This window comes from Aquila chrysaetos, chromosome 6 (genome assembly GCF_900496995.4).
Source record: "Aquila chrysaetos chrysaetos chromosome 6, bAquChr1.4, whole genome shotgun sequence".
Lineage (NCBI taxonomy): Eukaryota > Metazoa > Chordata > Aves > Accipitriformes > Accipitridae > Aquila > Aquila chrysaetos.
This window is the reverse complement of record NC_044009.1, coordinates 13,164,624-13,183,613: the sequence shown is the minus strand read 5'-3', so window position 1 is coordinate 13,183,613 and position 18,990 is coordinate 13,164,624. Positions and strand designations below refer to the sequence as shown.

At 47.3% G+C, this 18,990-nt stretch overlaps 2 protein-coding genes across 4 annotated transcripts in view; one reads left to right on the top strand and one right to left on the bottom strand.

The window, feature by feature from the left end:
• UBE2F (ubiquitin conjugating enzyme E2 F (putative)) overlaps positions 1-9,772 on the top strand; it is an 86,192-nt gene extending 76,420 nt beyond the window's left edge. For all 3 annotated transcript variants that reach the window (XM_030017454.2, XM_030017451.2, XM_041124144.1), the window contains one exon: positions 8,382-9,772. In XM_030017454.2, the coding sequence (XP_029873314.1) occupies positions 8,382-8,432 (51 nt within the window). In that variant the 3' untranslated portion in view covers positions 8,433-9,772. The remainder of the gene's footprint in view (positions 1-8,381) is intronic.
• A 2,278-nt stretch (positions 9,773-12,050) lies between these two features.
• LOC115342712 (RNA-binding protein 44) overlaps positions 12,051-18,990 on the bottom strand; it is a 44,287-nt gene continuing 37,347 nt past the window's right edge. The window contains 1 exon segment of the mRNA XM_041124520.1: positions 12,051-13,087. Within this exon segment, the coding sequence (XP_040980454.1) occupies positions 12,832-13,087 (256 nt within the window). The 3' untranslated portion in view covers positions 12,051-12,831.

The following is an 18,990-nucleotide window of genomic DNA, read 5'->3' as shown; positions in this document are numbered from 1 at the left end:
AGCCAAGCTGCAACGTAAGCCAAAGGGCAGATTTGGCAACAGCGTTGGGACCTTCATTGCATTTGATCCAGGGAATGATTTTCCTAGGGAAGCTGTTTTACCCTCTTCAGCTGGCTTGGTTCCCTCTCCTTTGCACAAATGGGATTTAGATTTAGTTCTTCTGGGCTACCCCGGAAGCTTTCATACCCCGCCTCCTAATCCATACCCCTTTCCTCTTCCAGTAACTTCAGAGAGTGCTTTTTTCCCTTTATCTTTGCTTCACTGGCATACAACAGAAAGTTTGTAGAAGCACGAGGGAAATGGTTCCTACTTAAAATCTGAGAATCTCAAACAAATGTATGTGCTGCTTCATGTTCAGCATGCTAATGCTTCGCTCTATCTTTGCAGTGCATCTTTGACTTCTCCCCAGAGCGGTGTCCTGGCAGGCAGGTCACAACTTTTCACATCAATTCTGAAACCTGCCTATACATACAGATATTTTTCAGAAAAAGGGCCAAACCCTGATATTTCTCTTCTTCCCCGCAATGCTGCTTTTTTCCAAGGTTTGTTTGGGGTTTTTTTTCTCCCCTGCAGTGAAAATTCCACCATTTTTTCTGCTTAGGACTTAACTACCAAAGAGATCTACTAAAGCATTTTCTCATCATTTTGCAAAATCAGAACTCCTTGATGTCTAGAAACAGTGTTTAATATCTGAAGTAGAGAACATGGGCCTTGAAGATCGATGCAGTTTTGTCTGTATCTGCTAGGCATGGGAGCCTATGGGAGATACCTATGTATAGGTTTTTCACCCCCCACTCTTCTCTTTCTTCATAGAATTAAAATTTAATTACAGGGCTTGGAAAATTCTTTAGACGGTGTAGGGGATGAGCTAAATAAAACAATGACAGGGAAATGATAGCAAGGCGGGAACATGAATTGGAAAAACACCTCATACTTGAGACTTTTGTATTACTCAAAGGTTTCATTCAGCTCCTTTTTAACTGAGAGTAGGTGTGTGGGGGTTGATGGGTGTGAATACTCATTTCCTGCAAGATGGAAAAGAAAGAAAAGGTCGCTTTAAATATAATTCATACGTCTAATGGGTAAATCTACCTGGTTATTATATCTTCCTCCTAAAGCTTTGGCTGGAGCTGAGTAACATCATGTTTCTGGTGCTCAGAAGACCGCTTTACTAAACTGTGCTTTAAGTAAAACTGCAAGTAAGGTCCTGACAAATTGTTTGGAATTTGACCTTGGTGATAAACTTTGGATTAAAATAGTTTTCTGTTAAAATAGTGCTTTTTTATTATTGTGATTTCATTGCTTGCTTTAACACAAAGGATGGAAGAACAGGAGCAATTGAGTATTTTTGTGATTTGGTTTTTTTTTTTTTTGGTCTCCATTTGAATCTTATGGAATTGTAAATCAAAACGATGTGAAGGTGGATCAGAGTTTGTCACAGTATCTGGGTGCTTGTAGTCACGATTGAAGAACAGATGCGGTACACTGCACATTTTCCTGTAGTGACACTGCACATTTTCCTGTAGTGACACTGCACATTTTCCTGTAGTGACACTGCACATTTTCCTGTAGTGACACTGCACATTTTCCTGTAGTGACACTGCACATTTTCCTGTAGTGACAGGCCAGTACAGCCTTCAACCTTGTGAACACAGAGCCCCGAAAGAGGGGGGAATAGTCTCTGGTCTCTAACATACTTGAGGGCAGAAACTGAGGTCAGTATTGTGAGTAGGAAGACGAAAAATTTTGCCAAATACTGCAGAGTGCGAAGTGGTACCACTAATGGCTATATTAAGGATAATGAGCTAAATCTGTTCTGTTTTGGGTTTTTTTAATTGTGTAATTCTTATGTATACATTTGTGTTTGAGGGGGGAAAAAGAAATAAATGCTTGAGATAGTTTCCATTACAACTTTTCCAGACTTCTTTGGTAGCTGTCACAGGGGAACTATTGTGTTTTCTTTGGATAACTGAGAAGATCTTCTCTCTTTTTCCAATTAAAAGCTTAATAATAGGCAAGCAGTTAATCAGCACAACTCAGTGCAATATAAATTGTTGAAAAAATAAAGTCTCTTCTCTTAGAGGTGCCAAATCAGGTCAAACCCCAGTTTTTGAAAAGGTACCTAGTTCTTGAGTGTGTGTTTCAATATGCTTTTACAAATTGTAGACTATGATTCTCTTCTGGGGTTTTGGGGTGGCTGTTTTCCTTTTGTTTCCATAATCATCCATATATCCTCTCCCAAGTGCTCCTCAGAGACACGTAATTTGTGATAAATTACCACTCCGACCAAGTACTGGGGTTGTAGTAACAACTTTTTATAGGCTGCCATATTTTTTTAAATCTTATTTGTGTGGCGTGTTTTTAAGACAAACAGCTCATCATTGAGACTTAAGTGAATTGTTTTAATATATCAATATTACATGATTCAGTATTTTTTTTTCTCCTAAAGCTGATTAGATAAGGATTTCCTTTTTAGTATTTTCTTAATGCAAATCATTGCAAATGTGCTGTCTGGTAAGGACATACAGTACAAATGAAAATCATGAAATTAGTGAAGTTGTTTGAAATCGATGTCTTTGGCCAGAGTTCTTACTAATATATATATATATATATCTGCTTTAAAGTTATTTGTTAAACTTCTTTACATAAAGAAAACTTATTTAGGTACAAAAATACACCCAGGAGAAGTTCAATGGGATGTATGTTTTAACTTTATGGTCTGTGTTGTAACCCAGTTTTCAGTTAATGATATTGTGACATATGGCATGGCTTATATTCCATACTCTTCATCCACTGATGGATTTTGAATTTCCCTTCGATTGATTGTCCCCATATGATTTTCATCAAAATGAAGTGGTGATTTGGCCAGCATTACTCATGAAGCAAATACTTCCCACAGGGCTATTCAAGTATCGCTGTTCTCTCCCTTTCACCTCCCCGCAGCTCAGGGCAAAGCTCCTTTGGGTCTGCCCCAAAATCATATAAACTCTCCTACTTTAGATGGTTTCTTCTCATAAATGGATTTGAGAACTGAGTACCTTCAGAGCTGGGCTTCCACCAGGGTCTTGCTTATCCAGGGTGAGGACTGGGATAGGACAGGGACCCTGAGGTGGAGCAGGGGGGACATGCTGCAGCCCAGTGCCTCAGAGCTATAGGGGTGGCATGTGGGGCAGGGCGGTGAGGCCCTCGGTCCCTACGGAGCTGTGTCCAGGCTCATCTGTACCTCTTAGCATCCGGCTGGAGCTGGGAAACAGCCTCCTGTGCTCTTCTGGAGTATGCTTAGAGTTAACGATGTTTTGTTTTGTTTACATTTTCATTAGTTTCCTGTTCCCAGCTGGTCATCATATACCATTTTTTCCTTTAAAAGGTATGGGTAAGGCATCTGTTGAATCGTATAATCTGATACTTGTGCTGTCCATCCCGTTACTGTGCTGTGTGATGGGGTAGCCATTGCGCTAAGTGGGTACTGGCATTGTCTGAGCTTCAATTTCCCATCCTATGAGGCCAGTGCCTAATTTAGGTCCCTGAATCACATCACTGTTTTGCACAGAGGAGGCCTGTCTCCTGGCTTAGCACCAAGCACAGACGTCTTCAGTTGGGTCTGTGTGTCCTTCCACGCTAAACACAGCAAGGCAGCAGGTACTGCTCCCAGACAGAAACCCAGCCCAAGCCTTGTTCCTCCCCACCACCCTGCACATCTCCAGAGAACCCAAGGGCAGTTTTGTCAGTCTCTTACTCCATCTGTCTTCTGTCTTGAAATCTGTGAAATACTGTGCAGTGAGGTTGGTGAAGGGCAAATGATGGTAGTTTAAAATTGGATTTTCCCCTTGAAAAGCTCCTCCAGGTGGTATTTCCAGCATTCACTGATGGCCTGTCAGGCTGGCTGAGTTGTTTCTGATGGAGTTTCACGCACTATAGTATCAGTGCTTCTGTAGTAAAATGTCACAACAGTCAACCCTCTCCCCCTTCATCAGTCTTTGGCCTGACAGTTCTGATGACATGGGAAACTACTTTAGCATAGAGACAGGCAGCTGTGCCTCTGGCTAAGCTAGCAGTGGGATGTGATCCGGGACCAGAGGGACGTGGCAGGAGCCCCATGGGACAGAGCAGCCACCACCATCAGCTAGATGAGCATTCTGGCAGGAGCATAAGTGGTCATTGACATGAGCTGCTTTGGTGGTGGGGGATTTCCAGCAGCTAACCACCTGACTCTTCTCCCTCTCAGCATCAAGACCATGGGATGTGGTATGCTTTTTCTCATCCTTGTCTGTCTTGGCATCAAAGGATGGTTGGGGCTCAGGGCACTCATGCTGTCTCAGGGCTGCGTACAGTTCCTCAGAGTCACCCACAGAAAGAATCAGAGAAAGAAGCTCCGTTCAAGTGGGTAGGCTTTGGGTTTTTGTTTTGGTTTTTTTTTTTTTAAAGTAGGCGTTTTGCACAACATGCCTTCTAGCCCATCTTTCTCGTAGTCCCAACACGTGGCATCTGTCCTTAAGGGGAAGTTAAGAAAGGGTAAAAAGCACTGCTTTGCATTGCAGAGAGTAGCAGGGCAGGTATGTGCTGCATGGCAGTGGGTGCTTCCACAACACAGCATTCACGTGTCTGGTGAACAATGCGTCTCTAGCTCCACTCCCCATGAAATGAGTCCTTCTTCTTTCCCTGAGCATTCCTAGCAGTATTTTGTATGCGCCTCTTTATAATGCAGAATATGTGCTGCTCTGATTAGTTTTTTTAACTTCTCATTATTCAGTATTGCACATAAACAGATGTGCACATAGAAAAGTGCCCCCTGTTAATCAGGAACTGTTAAGCCATATGGCATGTGAAGATGGCATATTACAGCTATAGGATGAGAACCTCCTGTTCGGCAGTGAGGTCCACATGCTGTGAGCACCGTGTTAATATATTCTTGCCAATGCTGTCAGTTCCTTCATCTGGCAAGTCAGCCTAAGTGACAGCGTGGATTTCTAGAGCCTTCCTTCTTCGCTGAGGTCTTGCTTCTGTTAAGTCACTGCTGAGAGTGCGTCTTCCCATTTGAAAACCTCATAAAGGTGTGGGTGAAAAAGCAGAGGATGCTCTGAGTTGTCTGTACTGCACTGCTCTTAAATATTTTAGATACAGCAAAGATGCAGTTGGCCCTATTGCGTGTCCAGTAGTATTGGGCCTTGTGCCCAATTTTAGTGACCTGTCTTGGAGAAACGCAAGAGTAGGAGATAACACACAAACAAGCCCTTGGTTAATTCATTTGGTTTCCACTACACTGGGGATTGTAACTAAGATTGTTAGCGACCCGGGATAGTTGCAAAACAAGGAAGAAACTACTAGGAAGTGTTGCTGTTTTGGTTATTCTAAAAGATCGATGGTATTGCCAAGGTGGGTCTTTTTGCCTTCTTGTAGCTAGCAGCCTTTTATTTAGCTCTATAACCCAGTAACGTGAGTTCAAAAGGCTTCATTTATCAGGTAGAGTGTTGTGACTGATGTGTTCTGATGTTGTGACTGCCCAAGAACAGGCTGAGGGCGAGTGTTGCTGCTGCAAGCGATCAGTCTGTAATACTGAGAATGAGCATCATAACCAGTAAATTAGAGGTTTCCAGCATCATTTGCCATTATGAGTAATTTTGTAGTTTGCATCTATGTAGTTCACAATGTATCAGCACTGAAAACAAATCAAAAGGTTACTTTTGTTTGTGTGATATTTTAACAAACTCAAGGTACCTAGAGATTCTTCTTGCCTGAGGCAGCCTGATATCTGGGAACCACTCTAATAGACGTGTTGTTGATAAGTAGTTACTCAAAACCACATTAACATGATACTTGGCTATTGTAGCTGTCGTCAAAGGATTGAAGTTGCCTGGTATCTGAAATCTTACTTAAAATGAAGGCAGCATTAGCTCTGTAGCATTAGTTTCTTAGCACACTTAATGTATGGTTGTACAAGCATGGAAACAGGTATGCTTGCAGCAGAGTTAAAAGTCACTACACAGAATATTGCCTTTAGTAGATGCCATATTGTGCCAAAATAGCTGCTCCTTTCTCTTAACAGTGCAGACAGGCCATCTCATAGGCCTCTAAGGAGGAAGGGGATTTCTGCAGCCCTAAACAGTTGGTTTTTGTCCTCGCAGGGTTCCTCTCTACAGCTGAGCTCCTACTGCCCGACGCCGAGGTGTCAAGCATCTTACAGTGATTTCGTGTAATGGATGCTTGTAATTTATGCTCTTTGCTTTCATTTCTTCCGAAGCATAGATCTGTACCTCTCTTGAGAAGAGCTGTTAGTGATGAGTGTTTTCTTTAAAGTGCATTTATACCTTTGTTTCCACACCTATGATATTTTTGGCCTTAAAATGTGTTTCAGACTTCTTTGAGATTCAGAGCACTTCGCATATAGTTCATGGACATCTCTGTGATGCGCTTTATCAGTTGGAAAACGAAATCATGGGCAGCACTGCTGATGGATCGTAGTTCTTCTCTGATCCTTTGGTTTGGGACTTTAACCATGAGATAACCTTTATCCTTTTGATGATAGAAAAACTCACTGGCAGAAAACCAAGTCTCCGTAAAGGGAGCTGATCAGGAAGTGTTGAAGCGTGGTGTTGGGGCCAAGGAAAAATTGATGCATTCCAAGGCTAGCTGTAGCAAAAAGGCTATATTACTGCTTTATTTTGGTGTGATGTGATGTCTAGCAAAAGTTTTAGTGGCAGTGTATAGCTAAATGCTGATCAAGATATGGGGGGAAATCCAAATATTTTTTTTTAAAAAGGGGGACACACAGCTGATGTAGTCAAGCTAGAAGCAGGCAAAGTTAGCTTGGGGAGGGGACATTTTAGCTTTGATGATTTCTGTTTCTAAGTATCTTACCATATATTACAAATTTCAGAATGGGTTACTCCATGCCCCTGCAAGGGAAAACAGCGCTCTCCCCATTTTTAAAACAAGCTTCACAATTAAGTGACTACTTGCTACTTTTCATACCTTCTTAGCAGTGCTAATAGAAAGTCATGGTGCATATTGCAGTGCTCAGCTTTTGTCTACTGCTAACAAAAAAGTAAAAAAGAACCGATATTGAAGTCCTTGAACAATGAATGGCCATTATTTTCATGGGGCATTAAAGTCATGAACTGCTGCTCTGTCTGCAAACATTTCATTTAGCTCTGAGTGGACTGTACCAGAACGCTCAGTGTGTGTTCGAGGGGCATCTTTTTATCTATTGGCAAACCTGGAGCTGACAAGGTACATTGTTTAAAGCAGGACCCCATGCCCTTCCTAGTAAAAGCAGAGCCTTGACGGGGTGGGCAGAGGATTTGGGTGCTTCCGTAGCCCCTGCTCTCCAGGCAGCTCTGCTGCACCGGGACACTGCGTTCAAAACCTCTTCATCTGTTGTGTATGTCGGTTTCTTATATTCTAGCCAGCATGCAAAATTGGGAGCTAGAAATCAAGCAAGAAGCACTTTGCTGTGAACCCCCCACTTGAATCTGGAGCACAGGCCACCTGGTGTGTTTGTGTTGAACATACTTAATAACAGGCTGTAAGTGCGCGAGGCAAGGTTCAGACTCAGACTGACATTACAGGAATGTAGCATCTGTCTGACATCCCGGCTTGGACAAATATCAAATGAGGAAAGTATGTCAGAATTTCTCTTGCTCAGCATCTCCATGCTTTATAAAGATAAACTACCAGAAATGTGTGCTTTTCCGTAGATGCAGAGGTTATAGAATAGTCCCATAGGTTTTCTGTGGAAGGCTACAGGTGTAAGCGTATTCCCTCTGAACCACTTTAACAAACGAGTGACTTGGGCGATGAATTTTTAATCCTCTAGGTGATAATAAATGACAAAAAAAAAAAAAAGAGGCAGTGATTGCTTATGTGCTTAGTTATGTCCTAGCTGCAATATCGTGCAGTTACCAGGGGGAGGCCAGAATGAGTATTTGGGACAGAGCTGCCTTAGGTTACACAGCTTTTGTAACAGTTCCTGCTGTAGCCTTGCCTCTTTTATCCAGTAAGGACAGCTTCCCTTCCTTCTCTAAAACCATGGCCAGATCTTTGCTGTGCCGGTAGCTGGGACCCGGCCTCTCGGCACTGGCGACCTGTCAGATGCAGTCTGTTTGTGTCTACGTTGATAGCTGCCGATGGCAAACTGTTCAGTTCAGTCCCCAGAGGAGATCCCCGGCGGAGCACGGACATCTGCCTGCAAGGACTCAAGCGATCGCCTCAGTTCTCATACACTGCATTGGAAATGTGTTCTGGGTCTTGGGGAGAGCGGCGGGCCTTTCACTTGATGGAAATTTGACCCTACCAGTGCTAATGTGGGAATCCACCACCACTGTAGTCCTACATGAGTCCCTCTCTGACATGCCTGGGGTAATTCTGACTGTGCTTTCCTCTAGGAGGACTTTCGGAATAAAGTTGAAGATTACATTAAGCGCTATGCGAGATGATGAAGGGAGATGGATGGCAGGACCATGGCTTCCACACTAGAGTTGTCCTTAACTTCAACAACAACAACAACAACAACAACAAAACCAGCCCGGATTGTACTAGTCCTGTGTCCATGTTGTACTGAAGAAGAAAACTAACTTCATAACTTGTCCATGTTAAAAGGAGAGTTCAGCATAAATACAGCAAGAAATTGTGTATGTTGGTTGAAAAAGTTGTTTGCTTACTTTTAAAAATGTTTACTCTTCTGAACTGTACTGTATATCCTGTTGATGAGATATGCTTGAGAAGTTAAAAGAAATCACTATTGAAATTGTAATTACACTTCTTTTTTTAACTCTTGCCTAGTTTGGAGGGGGGAAGGAAAAAAAAACAACCAACCCAAACAGAAAAGGTGGCGTGTTCTTGGAGCAGTTCAAGTTGGCAATAAAATGGTCTCCCGTGAACCCAATCACAATACTGTTGCCTTTGATGAGCAGAAACAATACAAACTTTTTCCAAGAGTCATTCAGCTAAGGCTTAGAGCTTGCCAGAATGCAAATGCTAAATTAAATTCTACTTCTGGTATTGAAATTCTTGATTATATTTAATGTAAGTATGTTTTTGTCACGTTTGGAATTTTTACGTTGTTATTTTCAGCTCCTGTTTGGGCTACAGTATTTTTTTGTTTCTATTTGTTGTGTGAAGTAGTTAAAAGAAACAGGCTAATCCGTAACTTAAGTAAATGTGTAGTATTAGTAAAATTATATATATATATTATATATATTATATATTTCTGTGAAAATTTAATGAAAGGGAGATTTTTTTAAAGAAATTTGCCTTTGGCTTTCCGATCTGGATGTGGTGAGGGATCATCAGATGCTGTTCAATCTGATGAAAGTAAATTCAAGCACTGTTACCTGGAGAACACCTAATTGTGTTCATCAAACTTCTGCACTGAAAGTGAATGACTAATAACGCAGGTGAGAATGATAACACACTGCACCCTCTTAAAAACTCATGTGCGCCTGGCTTTTTTGGTAATTTGAAAGGATATGATGCTATAATTGCCTTTTCTGTAAGTAGCTGTATATCAAATACATAGTATGTGCAAGCAGAGATCCTTCAGAAGACAGTAGCATGTACCTCAGGAATCACTTCAGAGTAAATGCTGTGAGAAATCTGCTGCCTGTTGTGTGCCAGAGCTCCCCACTGCTCACCCGCTGAGCCGGGGCATTGGCGTAGCCTCAGAGACCGAAACGTTTGCATTTGGCTTGTGGGGTAATGCAGAGGAGGTGCCATGGAACTGATTCAAGCTTTTATAAATAGATAAACCATAGAAATAAATGTTCGTGTGGTTTCATACGGAGCCAAGTGTCTGTATAACGCTCGGGCGTTGACTGTTGGTTTTCTATCCCCCCGAATGACTACGCTTCATTCTCTCCTACTCTTCCTCTGCAGACGCTGGAGGAAATCAGAATTGTCTCCATCATTAGCGAGGCAGAGCTGGCTTGCAAATTTTAAGCATGGTGCAGCCTTGCTTGTTAAGTTTTCCCTCTGCCTTTTCCATTACAGTTTCACAGGCTCCTGTAGACATTACTGGAGGTCTAGGAAAGCAGGCAAATTAAACGCAGGGATTGGCATGCAGGAGACTCATATCGTGAGCTTCATCTTTTGATAATATTGCCACTGTGTCTATTTAAAATGAAACATGGATCAGCATATTATTTTAAGCAGGCAACTGAGGTGAGAGATCTTTACTATTTTGGCAGCAATGTCAGACAAAGTAAGGAATAAAAGAGTCACAAAAATAGAAAGGTTGGAAAATATGTCCAGTTTTTGCTTACTGAATCAGAGGGATTCTCTTATTTTTGAGCTGAAAATGCTGAACCAAGTTTGCTGTAATGAAGATGAGTCCTGCTTGCTGTAGTGGCACCCTGGTACCATTATCCCCTTCCATCCTTCAGCAAAAGGGGTAAAAGTCCCTGTGTCTTGCGTTGTCACCCATGCCTGGCTCCCCACTCTTACCTGGCAGCCACTGCAGGTACACGTAGGGCGGAGCAAAGGCAGGGTGCTGCTACGGAGAGCCAGGAAAGGCTGTGTCGGCATGCGGCAGGTTTGGGGTACCAGCAGCCTGTGTGAGCGCAGAGCTAGAGCTGCAGTCATCAAAACCAGACCCCACCTCCCAGTACAGTCCCGCTGTATGATCCCTTCACCGTGTTTTTGCTTACCTAGAGGAGCAAAATATTACAGTTCGGTTACTATTAAGTACTGTACAAGAAGGCCTGAGCATCAGTTTCTTCCCATCCAGAATACATGGGAGAAAAAATGGTATGCTCATCTTAGAAGAGCCCATCAGGTTTTCTGAATTATTTTTTCCTGAACATGAGGAGCTGGGGTTTTTTCTTATTTATTTATTTATTTATTTATTTATTTATTTTTATGTGTATTTTTATATGTATTTCTATATATATGTATATTTGTACAGATGCAACTACTCTATACTCCTTCCAGCCACCCTTGATTTCCACCTTTCACCGAAGGACTAAGCTGGGCTGCTACCGTGGGCATGGTTCACTGCACACGGCCAAAATACTCCTACAGAAATCTCATGGGAAGTTTGTCTCCATCCTGCACCCTCATGGACCCCTTGCAATGGCAGAAGGCAAATTATCCTATACGTCCCCAAAGTGTCACCTTCCCTTGTGGCTGGTTAGTGGGTGGAGGCTCATCAGCAAATAGCGCTTGTGCAGTAATTGGCTTTTGTAACTTCTGGGCAGCTTTTGCAACAACCTGCTGCTTTTTTCTTGTGTGTTGCTGTGGGGTTTTTTTGTTGTTTGTTTGTTTGTTTTTTTAATTTATTTTTATTCTAGGTAGGTAGCCATCTTCCAGAAAGCTTCTTCAGCTCTTCCTGGCTGCAGGGACCACAGTCTCTGGAGCCCTGGGCACTCCCCATCAAATAATGGTGTGGGGGTTTTTTTGTTGCTTGGTTTTTTTTTTTTTTTTTTCAACTGCCCCTGAAAAAAGCCCCAAATATCAAATGGCAAAGAAAACAAATGCTGCAGTGTCCTGGAAGAGGAACAGGAGTTGGGACTGAGCAGCCCAGGGTGGGCCAGGTGGATGGCTGGGTGTCCCACTGCCTGGCATGTGCAATTTTGGGGTTTTTTTGGGAAACATGAGGGCCAGGGGGAACAGCAGCTGGGTGTCCCCAGGGGCCCCCTTCCTGAGCCAGCAAGGCACTGAAGGGGGTCTGGAGCGGCCTGGAGCTGTTGGGGATGGTGGAGACCATTGGGGTTGGGATTCCCCCCGTCCCAGATGCTGCGCAGTCTCCCACCAAGGGAGCTGACCCCACTCCTGGACCCTGCTGAAAGGGGTGGAACCCTGACCTGCCCACCCGCACCTGGGGGACCCCTCTGCCTTGGAGGGGCGGACCCCACGCAGTCAGTCCTCCCAGGACCCCCAGTGCCACCCTGAAGGGTACCCATGGGGTGGGGGATCAACACTATTGAGGGGTGTCTCTGGGATCACAGAGGCTCCTTTGGGGTGGCGAGGGGGGTGTCCGGGGGGCCCCCTCAAGCCACTCGGACCCCAGCCTTCATGGAGGGGGCGATTGCTGAGGATTTGCACCAGAGACAGGTACCTGGTTTATTTATGTATGTATTTATTTAGGTAGGAAAAGCACCTTATTCCCGTTGCTTGTTAGCCCCAGGGCACCGCCAAGGCCACCACCGGTGCTGCCACCAGTGCCACCAGCTTCCCACTGCTGACTGTCACCCATTGCTCCCCATCTCCTAGGCGAACCCCACCCGTGCAGGCCTGGTCCTTGTGCTGGAGGCTGGGGGAGAAGATGCCTTTCCTGGTGTGGAAAAAAAAGGACAAAAAGAGGAAGCTGTGGTGGTTTCGTTGCCCAGGGTTGCACCCAGACCCACCGGCCTCACCGTTACGCTGTGCCGGCACTGTGGGGCTGGCAGGATTTCACACACACACCTTTTTTTTTTTTTTTTTTTTTTCCTTTAAAAATGTTCATCTTTTGGTACGTGATGCTGGGGGGGGGCTCGGAGGGAAGCTACTGGGAAAGGCTGAGCAGAGCTGTGGTGGTGCCGATGCCCAGGGAGAGCCGTGCTCCCCGGTACCCCAAGAGGGCTCCCCGCTGCTGGGACAGCCCATGCCTTGCTGGCCACCGGCATCCTGTATTGCCAAACAACCGCGTCTTAAATGATGTATTTATTTGGAAACCGCCGGGCGAATGGCATGTGCGTGGTGCGGAGGGTACCGGTGAGGGAGAAGCGGTAGTGTTGCTGTCTCTGTCTCCAGGGCTTGGTACCCACCATGATGCTCCTCTGCCAGGGTCCTTCCAAAAAACGGGCACGTTCTGGGGGGGCGGTGCCCCCATCCCTCCCCTGTGTCGGCGGCAGGGCGTCCCTACACGATGCCCTCGCTGCGTTTGCTCCTCCACACCACCAGCGCGGTCATCAGCAGGGTGACAAGGACGGGCAGCAGGATGAAGGGGCAGAGGATGCCGTTGGGGGGATCGTGCAGCGCCCGGCCAGACGGGGAGCAGTTCCTGAAGTACTGCTTATGGACGGCCACGAAGAACTCGTCCACCAGCCGGTTGGGCCAGTAGCAGTCGAGCCTCTCGGCGATCAGCGCCGTGCAGTTCGTCAGCTCCCCGTAGGTGCTGCAAGACAGACAAGGGCACCGGGGTGGCACCAGGGACCAGCACCCAGACACGAGCCTGCCACCTCCCCCCGTATAATATAAAATGTTATATACTTTCTATTATAGATGTGCATATTTGTTATTTGAGATTTTAACTGAGATTTTTATTGAGCACAAGGAGTTTTCATTTACAGAAGTAAATGAAAACAGAAATAATACTTACATAAATAACTAGAAGCAAGTTTGGTTTGGTTTGGTTTGTGTTAATTTCTGCAGGATTTCACAGCTGGACCAGTACTATTAGAAACTACTGGTCAGACCCACATAACCCTCTGGCACCTTTAAGCAAAGACCTTCAGGAAATCCATCCCGGCCCACAGAGCAGCTTGCCTGGCTGCCGGCCTTTGGGGCACCCTCCTTTAGCTTGCATGGGTTCAGCCAAAAGAGGACAGAAATAAGTACAGCGAATCTACTGAAAATTCTCCTTTTAATTGCCTAAAAATGGGGGTGGGGGGGGTGGGGTGGGGGGGCGGCGGCATATGAACCAACAGCATGCTTTTGAAGCTCATCTCTCTGCAGTACCCTGCTTTGCAGGTCCGCAGCACCACGACCCATCCCACTTCTCAATGGCCAGCAAGTCCACTTTTTGAGGGTTGGTTTGGGGTTTTTTTTCCAAATATTTGGAAAACAAGGAGCAGCCCTGAGCAAGAGGCACTGCAGGAAGAGGACTGCCCCTGTGCTGCTCCAGCCAGCCATCCTCCGGAAGGACAGGTATTACCATGGGTTTCAAACCCTACCTGCTTTAAAATCAGCTATGCATAAAAAAAATACATACATATAAATTTTTTTTCCCCATCCCAATTACTCACATCTAATCCTAGAGAAGCAGAGCAAACCAAAAACCAGCTAGCCAATTAAAAACCCACCTGAGAGAAGAAATATTTTATAAGCACCTTCCCAGCTACTCGCTGCAGCCTCTCTGCATCTCAATCAGCTGGGTTTTCGGGCAGGCGGCAGTTGCCTTGCTGTGCCCATCAGCACACGGCAGTGCTGGAGGGAGCCCCTGCGGAGTCCGGTGATTTAATTAATGGGGTGCCTCGAGCTACTAAAAGCAGCTTCTGCTCAGCATCCCAATGTGCAAAATTACCGTTTCCCGTTCAGCAGCAGCCTTGGGACATCTCAGGAGCTGAAGCGTCTTCAGGAACCAGAGGAAAGAGTTAACAGAGAAGCGAATAAAAACTATTTTTAAAACTGAAGAGCCATACAGCAGCTGGCTTAGCCCTTCCCCAGCTCAGACCACGCTTCTGTGCTGGTAAATAGCTGCTCCTGTCACTATACGTGAAGATGTGCAAGTAACCAAAATGGTGCCAGCAAATGAAAGGATAAATTGCAATTACACTTTGCACTTAGGCAGCATCCGTATTTCAGAGCTCTGATGGCTCCGTGTGCACCGGCTGGGGCGAGGATGGACCCGAGGAGAGGAGCCGAGCGGCTACAGCCCCGTGAGCAGCGTAGGCGGGTGAGGAGGTGGCCGTGGGGCTACGACCTTCTGTCCAGGAGTGGAAGGAGGTCCTGCCATCTTGATGGGGGGTCTGCAGCTGTGGTTTAAGATACCCTAAGTCTCTGTCCCTTTTGTTGTCATGTCCCTTGTCTTCACTGAAGCCACCCTGTCAGCCCCGCACACCCCCAAAGCCCAGCGGGGAGCGAGCAGGAGGGGCCTGGAGGGAAAAGAAAACATTTTTCAGCAGTTGTCAGCAGAAGTGACAACAAGGGCTGCTGAGCTCTTGGCCAAGGGAAAGCAAGCCTGGATTCTCTTCAGGAGATGATTTTCTGCCTTTTGCTTACACAAAGCACTACCTGACCATGATAGTTTTAGGGACAGTCAACTAAAAGCAAAGCCGAACTCTCAACTGTAGCCAAGTGCTTTGGTTTCTTCCACTTTATCTCATAGACCCTTGGCCACCCATGGACACAAGCTGACAACCACTGGCTGAGTCCATCCCCGCCAGCTGAATGGGTCCCGAGCTGCCGTGTCTCGCGGTGTTTGGAGAATGGTCCTGCGAGACTCCATCCTTCTGTCCTCGCATGCACAGCACCAAGACATGTGGCATTGAGGACCTTCTCATTGCATGTGCACCACCAGGTACTGTAGAGGAATAGCAAAGGGATCCATTTGCTGGGATACTCGTAAACCAGACCAGTCAGACACAGGCTGCTGCTTGTGATGCCTTGTCAGAAGGGATCACAGTCCCACCGGAGAGCAGCAGTGCTGACGCCCGGGGCTGAGCGTGCTCTTCCCTGCCACAGCCGTGGTGAACGTTCATCCCATTGCATCTCCAAAGCGGCATCTGGTTGTCTCTCTGCCCACAAGCAGAGCCGCATTATTACATTAGCACCATGCCAGTGTGGTCCCACCAGGGAATTCAGCCCGTGCTGATGGTGAAAGATCTCTGGGGGGCTTGTTTTCCTGCCCAGCATGGCTGCTCTGCCCTCCCCTTGCCACCCCACAGCCCAGTCCAGAAGAGCGAGGTTCCCCCTGCCACGCTCAGCTGGGCAAAGCTGAGCTGAGCTCCGGGAGCTACAAGGATGATCACGCTGTTTCTGCTGTCTAGAAAGAGGTGTAATCCTCAGTCGCAGAGTTAAAAACTCTTTGGAGAGAAGATAGAGTCAAGCTTTTGGCTTTCAGATGACCCTACAGCTCATTTGCAAGCCTCCATCTGCCAAAACACTGTCTCCTCCAGCTGAACGAGGGCACAGACCTTCCAGAAAAAAGCCTCCAGAGGTGGTATCTCTGCAAGCAGGAGAAAGGCATCGCCAAATCTCAGCCTCACATCCCGCACTATGGAAGACCGCCTGCCGGGGACGCTGCCGGGGTTGGGGTGCTGCTGCTGGCTACAGCCTGGGGAGGGACCCCGCTGCTGCTGCAGCCGAAGCGAAACACGACGCTGGTGACCGACGCAGCTGCAGAAATAGCGCGGCACGGCATGCCACCGGCTCTGCCGCCACAGCCCTGAATGGGAGGGGGCTCAGGCCAGGGCAGGCGGCAGGGGGAAGAGAGGGGCTGGGTGTTTAGGGAGCCTCCGGGGTGCAGCTGGGACCACCCTGGAGATGATGGTGAAGGACAGAAACCCAAGTCGGCAGCACCAGGGGCGTCTGGGGATTGCAATGCCTGGCAAAACACTCAGATGCTTCTTTTGGGGGGGGAGGACCTAAGAGACCTGAATGCCACCAATCCCAAATTAGACCTGAGGTGGGGATGTGCAGAGAAATACCCAGGCTCTGCGTCCTCTCCTCCCTCACCCCGCAGACCAGGGGCTGGCTGCCCTCTAAAAACAGCTGAGCGGGGCCTTACAGCCATTACTGAAAGTGGGGTGATTAACCACAGGCCGGATCCCCGGCTGGGCTTCCAAGTTCCATGATGGCTCAGTTCGGTTGGGGTAAATAAGGAGGTAGAGAAGCCATCAGGCCACGGACCGGCATCGTGGCACACCCCCGTGGCTTTGCAGAGCAGCCAGAGGATCTAAGGATGCGACATCTAAGGACGGTTGTCCCCAGCTTCCCAACCTGCCGGGAGCAAGAGGTAATGGAAGGAGCGGGTGTTGTAACGCTGTTTGCAAGGGGCTATGAATAGCCGGTGCAGCCCGAAGCTATGTGCCCTGTGCTATTCCTAACAGCCGAAAGCCAGGCTGCAAACATGGCTGGCATTAGAGTTAGTTAAGATATTTGGAATTAGAGGATGCGACAAAAGGCCTTCCATCGGGCACCTCTGCCCCCATGGGAAGGTATTTGAAATCTCTCCTTGCCTCTCACAAGGACCGTCCAGTTGTAGCTGCAGGAAAATCCTGGTCAGAGAGCTCAGGCTGGTCCTGCTTCCCCCAGTCCTGAGGAAAGCTCGGCGGCTTTGAGGAGAAGCATCCCCAAGTCACGCTCCTTTTTCCCAACCGCGCTTGGGCTTCTCTGGGATCTTTCCCGGTGCCAAAAATTGCGTGCAGCCCAGCGAGGGCTCCTCTGGGAATGGCAGCTCTCAGGGGCTCACCTATTCTTTGAGATGGATCCTTTAAAATGCCTTAAAAGACTAGCTTTAGTTACTAAAAAAAAAAATACTAAAAAACTGTGATTATTGAGCTGATGTAGGATAGCATCAGGAATGGGGCAGGTTTTCCCAAGCCATCCCACCACCACAGGCTGCGGGCAGGGAGACAGGCAGCCTGCCCTGAAAACTATAGCTTTGATTAGTTCTAAATATTTTTTTTCCCTACCCAAGGTGAACTGCAATTAAAACTGTTTTCCTTGTCACCATGGAAACGGTTTGGGTTTAAAGGATGCTGTGGCAGGAGGAGGCTGAGCAGCATGGGGACCACGTAGGGGACGAACGCCCGCGGGCAGGACGGGGACGAGGCTGGGCCGCTGGTGGGAAGCAATCGAGGACTGATTTATGGTTTGACGGGATCCAAATGCTTACACCGCTGTAAATCCTAAGCAATGCCTCTGGTTTTTTTTTTTACCACTGCAACCGAGACTGGAATTTGATCTGCCATTTATTCCTTGCCAGCGCCTGGGTGCGGACGGTGTTAACACTACAGATACTAGTTGGGGTTCACAGGATTGCCAGCTCTCCCTTTTGCCACGATTATCAGGATTTTTTCCTATCCCCCCCAAATCCCTTGCTTCGGAAATAAAAAAAAAAAAAACAAACAACCAAAACCAAACCACAAGGCTTTCCTTTCACTTTGTAACTTAAAAAATTGATTTCTTCCTCTGGAAGGTTGCAGGGCGAGCTTGGAGACATGCTAAAGGGGTATCCAGAAGGCACCTGGCAACCTGAAGATAAATAAGTAGATAATGAGATAATAAGATCCTGGATCAATCTGTTGTCTATAAGATAACGGATAAATAACCCGAAGACACACTGTGAGTATATTGACAGCTGTGAGAGCAGTGGCAGGGGCAGGAGCGGGGCAGGGTACCAGGCGTGCCGGGAGCTGGCAGCATCATCCCTCATTTCTGGACCTGGCTGCAGCTGTCAGACTGGCATGCTCACCCTGGTGAGCTCCTTCCTCACAGGATGCCTGTGGCGATGGGAAGGCATTCCCCGGAGATTTTTAGGCGTGCCACAGGGTGGATATATTTGGGATGAAGGCGCCTGGCTCGGCTGGAGTGACACTCGCAGCTGCAGCACCGCTCAGTGCAGCGTGCATCCCTCCGTCCCGCTCGCTGCTGCCCGGTGCACGGATGCCGTGCAAAAACCATCATGCAAAGCTGTGTCCTGGCCACGGCCCGGCAGTGAGCCAAAACCATGCGGGAAAAATATCTACAAGTCATCAGCTCCTGCTGAGGCATTCATGGGTGAGTGGCCGGCAGCCTGACCCCTCCAGCAGCCCCAGCTCTGCCAGCAGTGCCCCACGTCCCCAAAATAGCTGCCCCGAGGAAGACCACAGCTAATCCCCCCGGCTCAGTCGCCGCGTCGATGAATTTGGACCTGGAATCAAAATAGCCAAGTTGATCATCGGGATAATTAGTCATGCACAGCTGAGCTCCCGGTCAAAGCAGCTCAGCCACCACTACGAACCGGAGGAGCCCACAACGCAGCTCCAGCTAAATGATCGTCTGGCTTTTAAATAACAGGGCAGCTGCAAGCCCTGGAGAACAAAACACCAGGGTGCTCGGTCTAAATTGCTCTCAGGCCAGGGATCCACGGCACAACGCCACGGAGGGGCTGGAGAGACCGGCTCCACTGGGTAGGTGAGCAGCCCCAGGCAGCTGACCCAGCAGGCACTGGCACGCACGGCTCCAGCGGGAGCATCCGAGGCCATGCCGGATCGCTTGTCCTTTGGGCAGGAAGAGAGGGAAGGAAACCAGATGACCCAAGGGAAAACACCTCTCAGAGCAGTCCTTCTCCCTTCCCAGGAGACAGTGTTCATG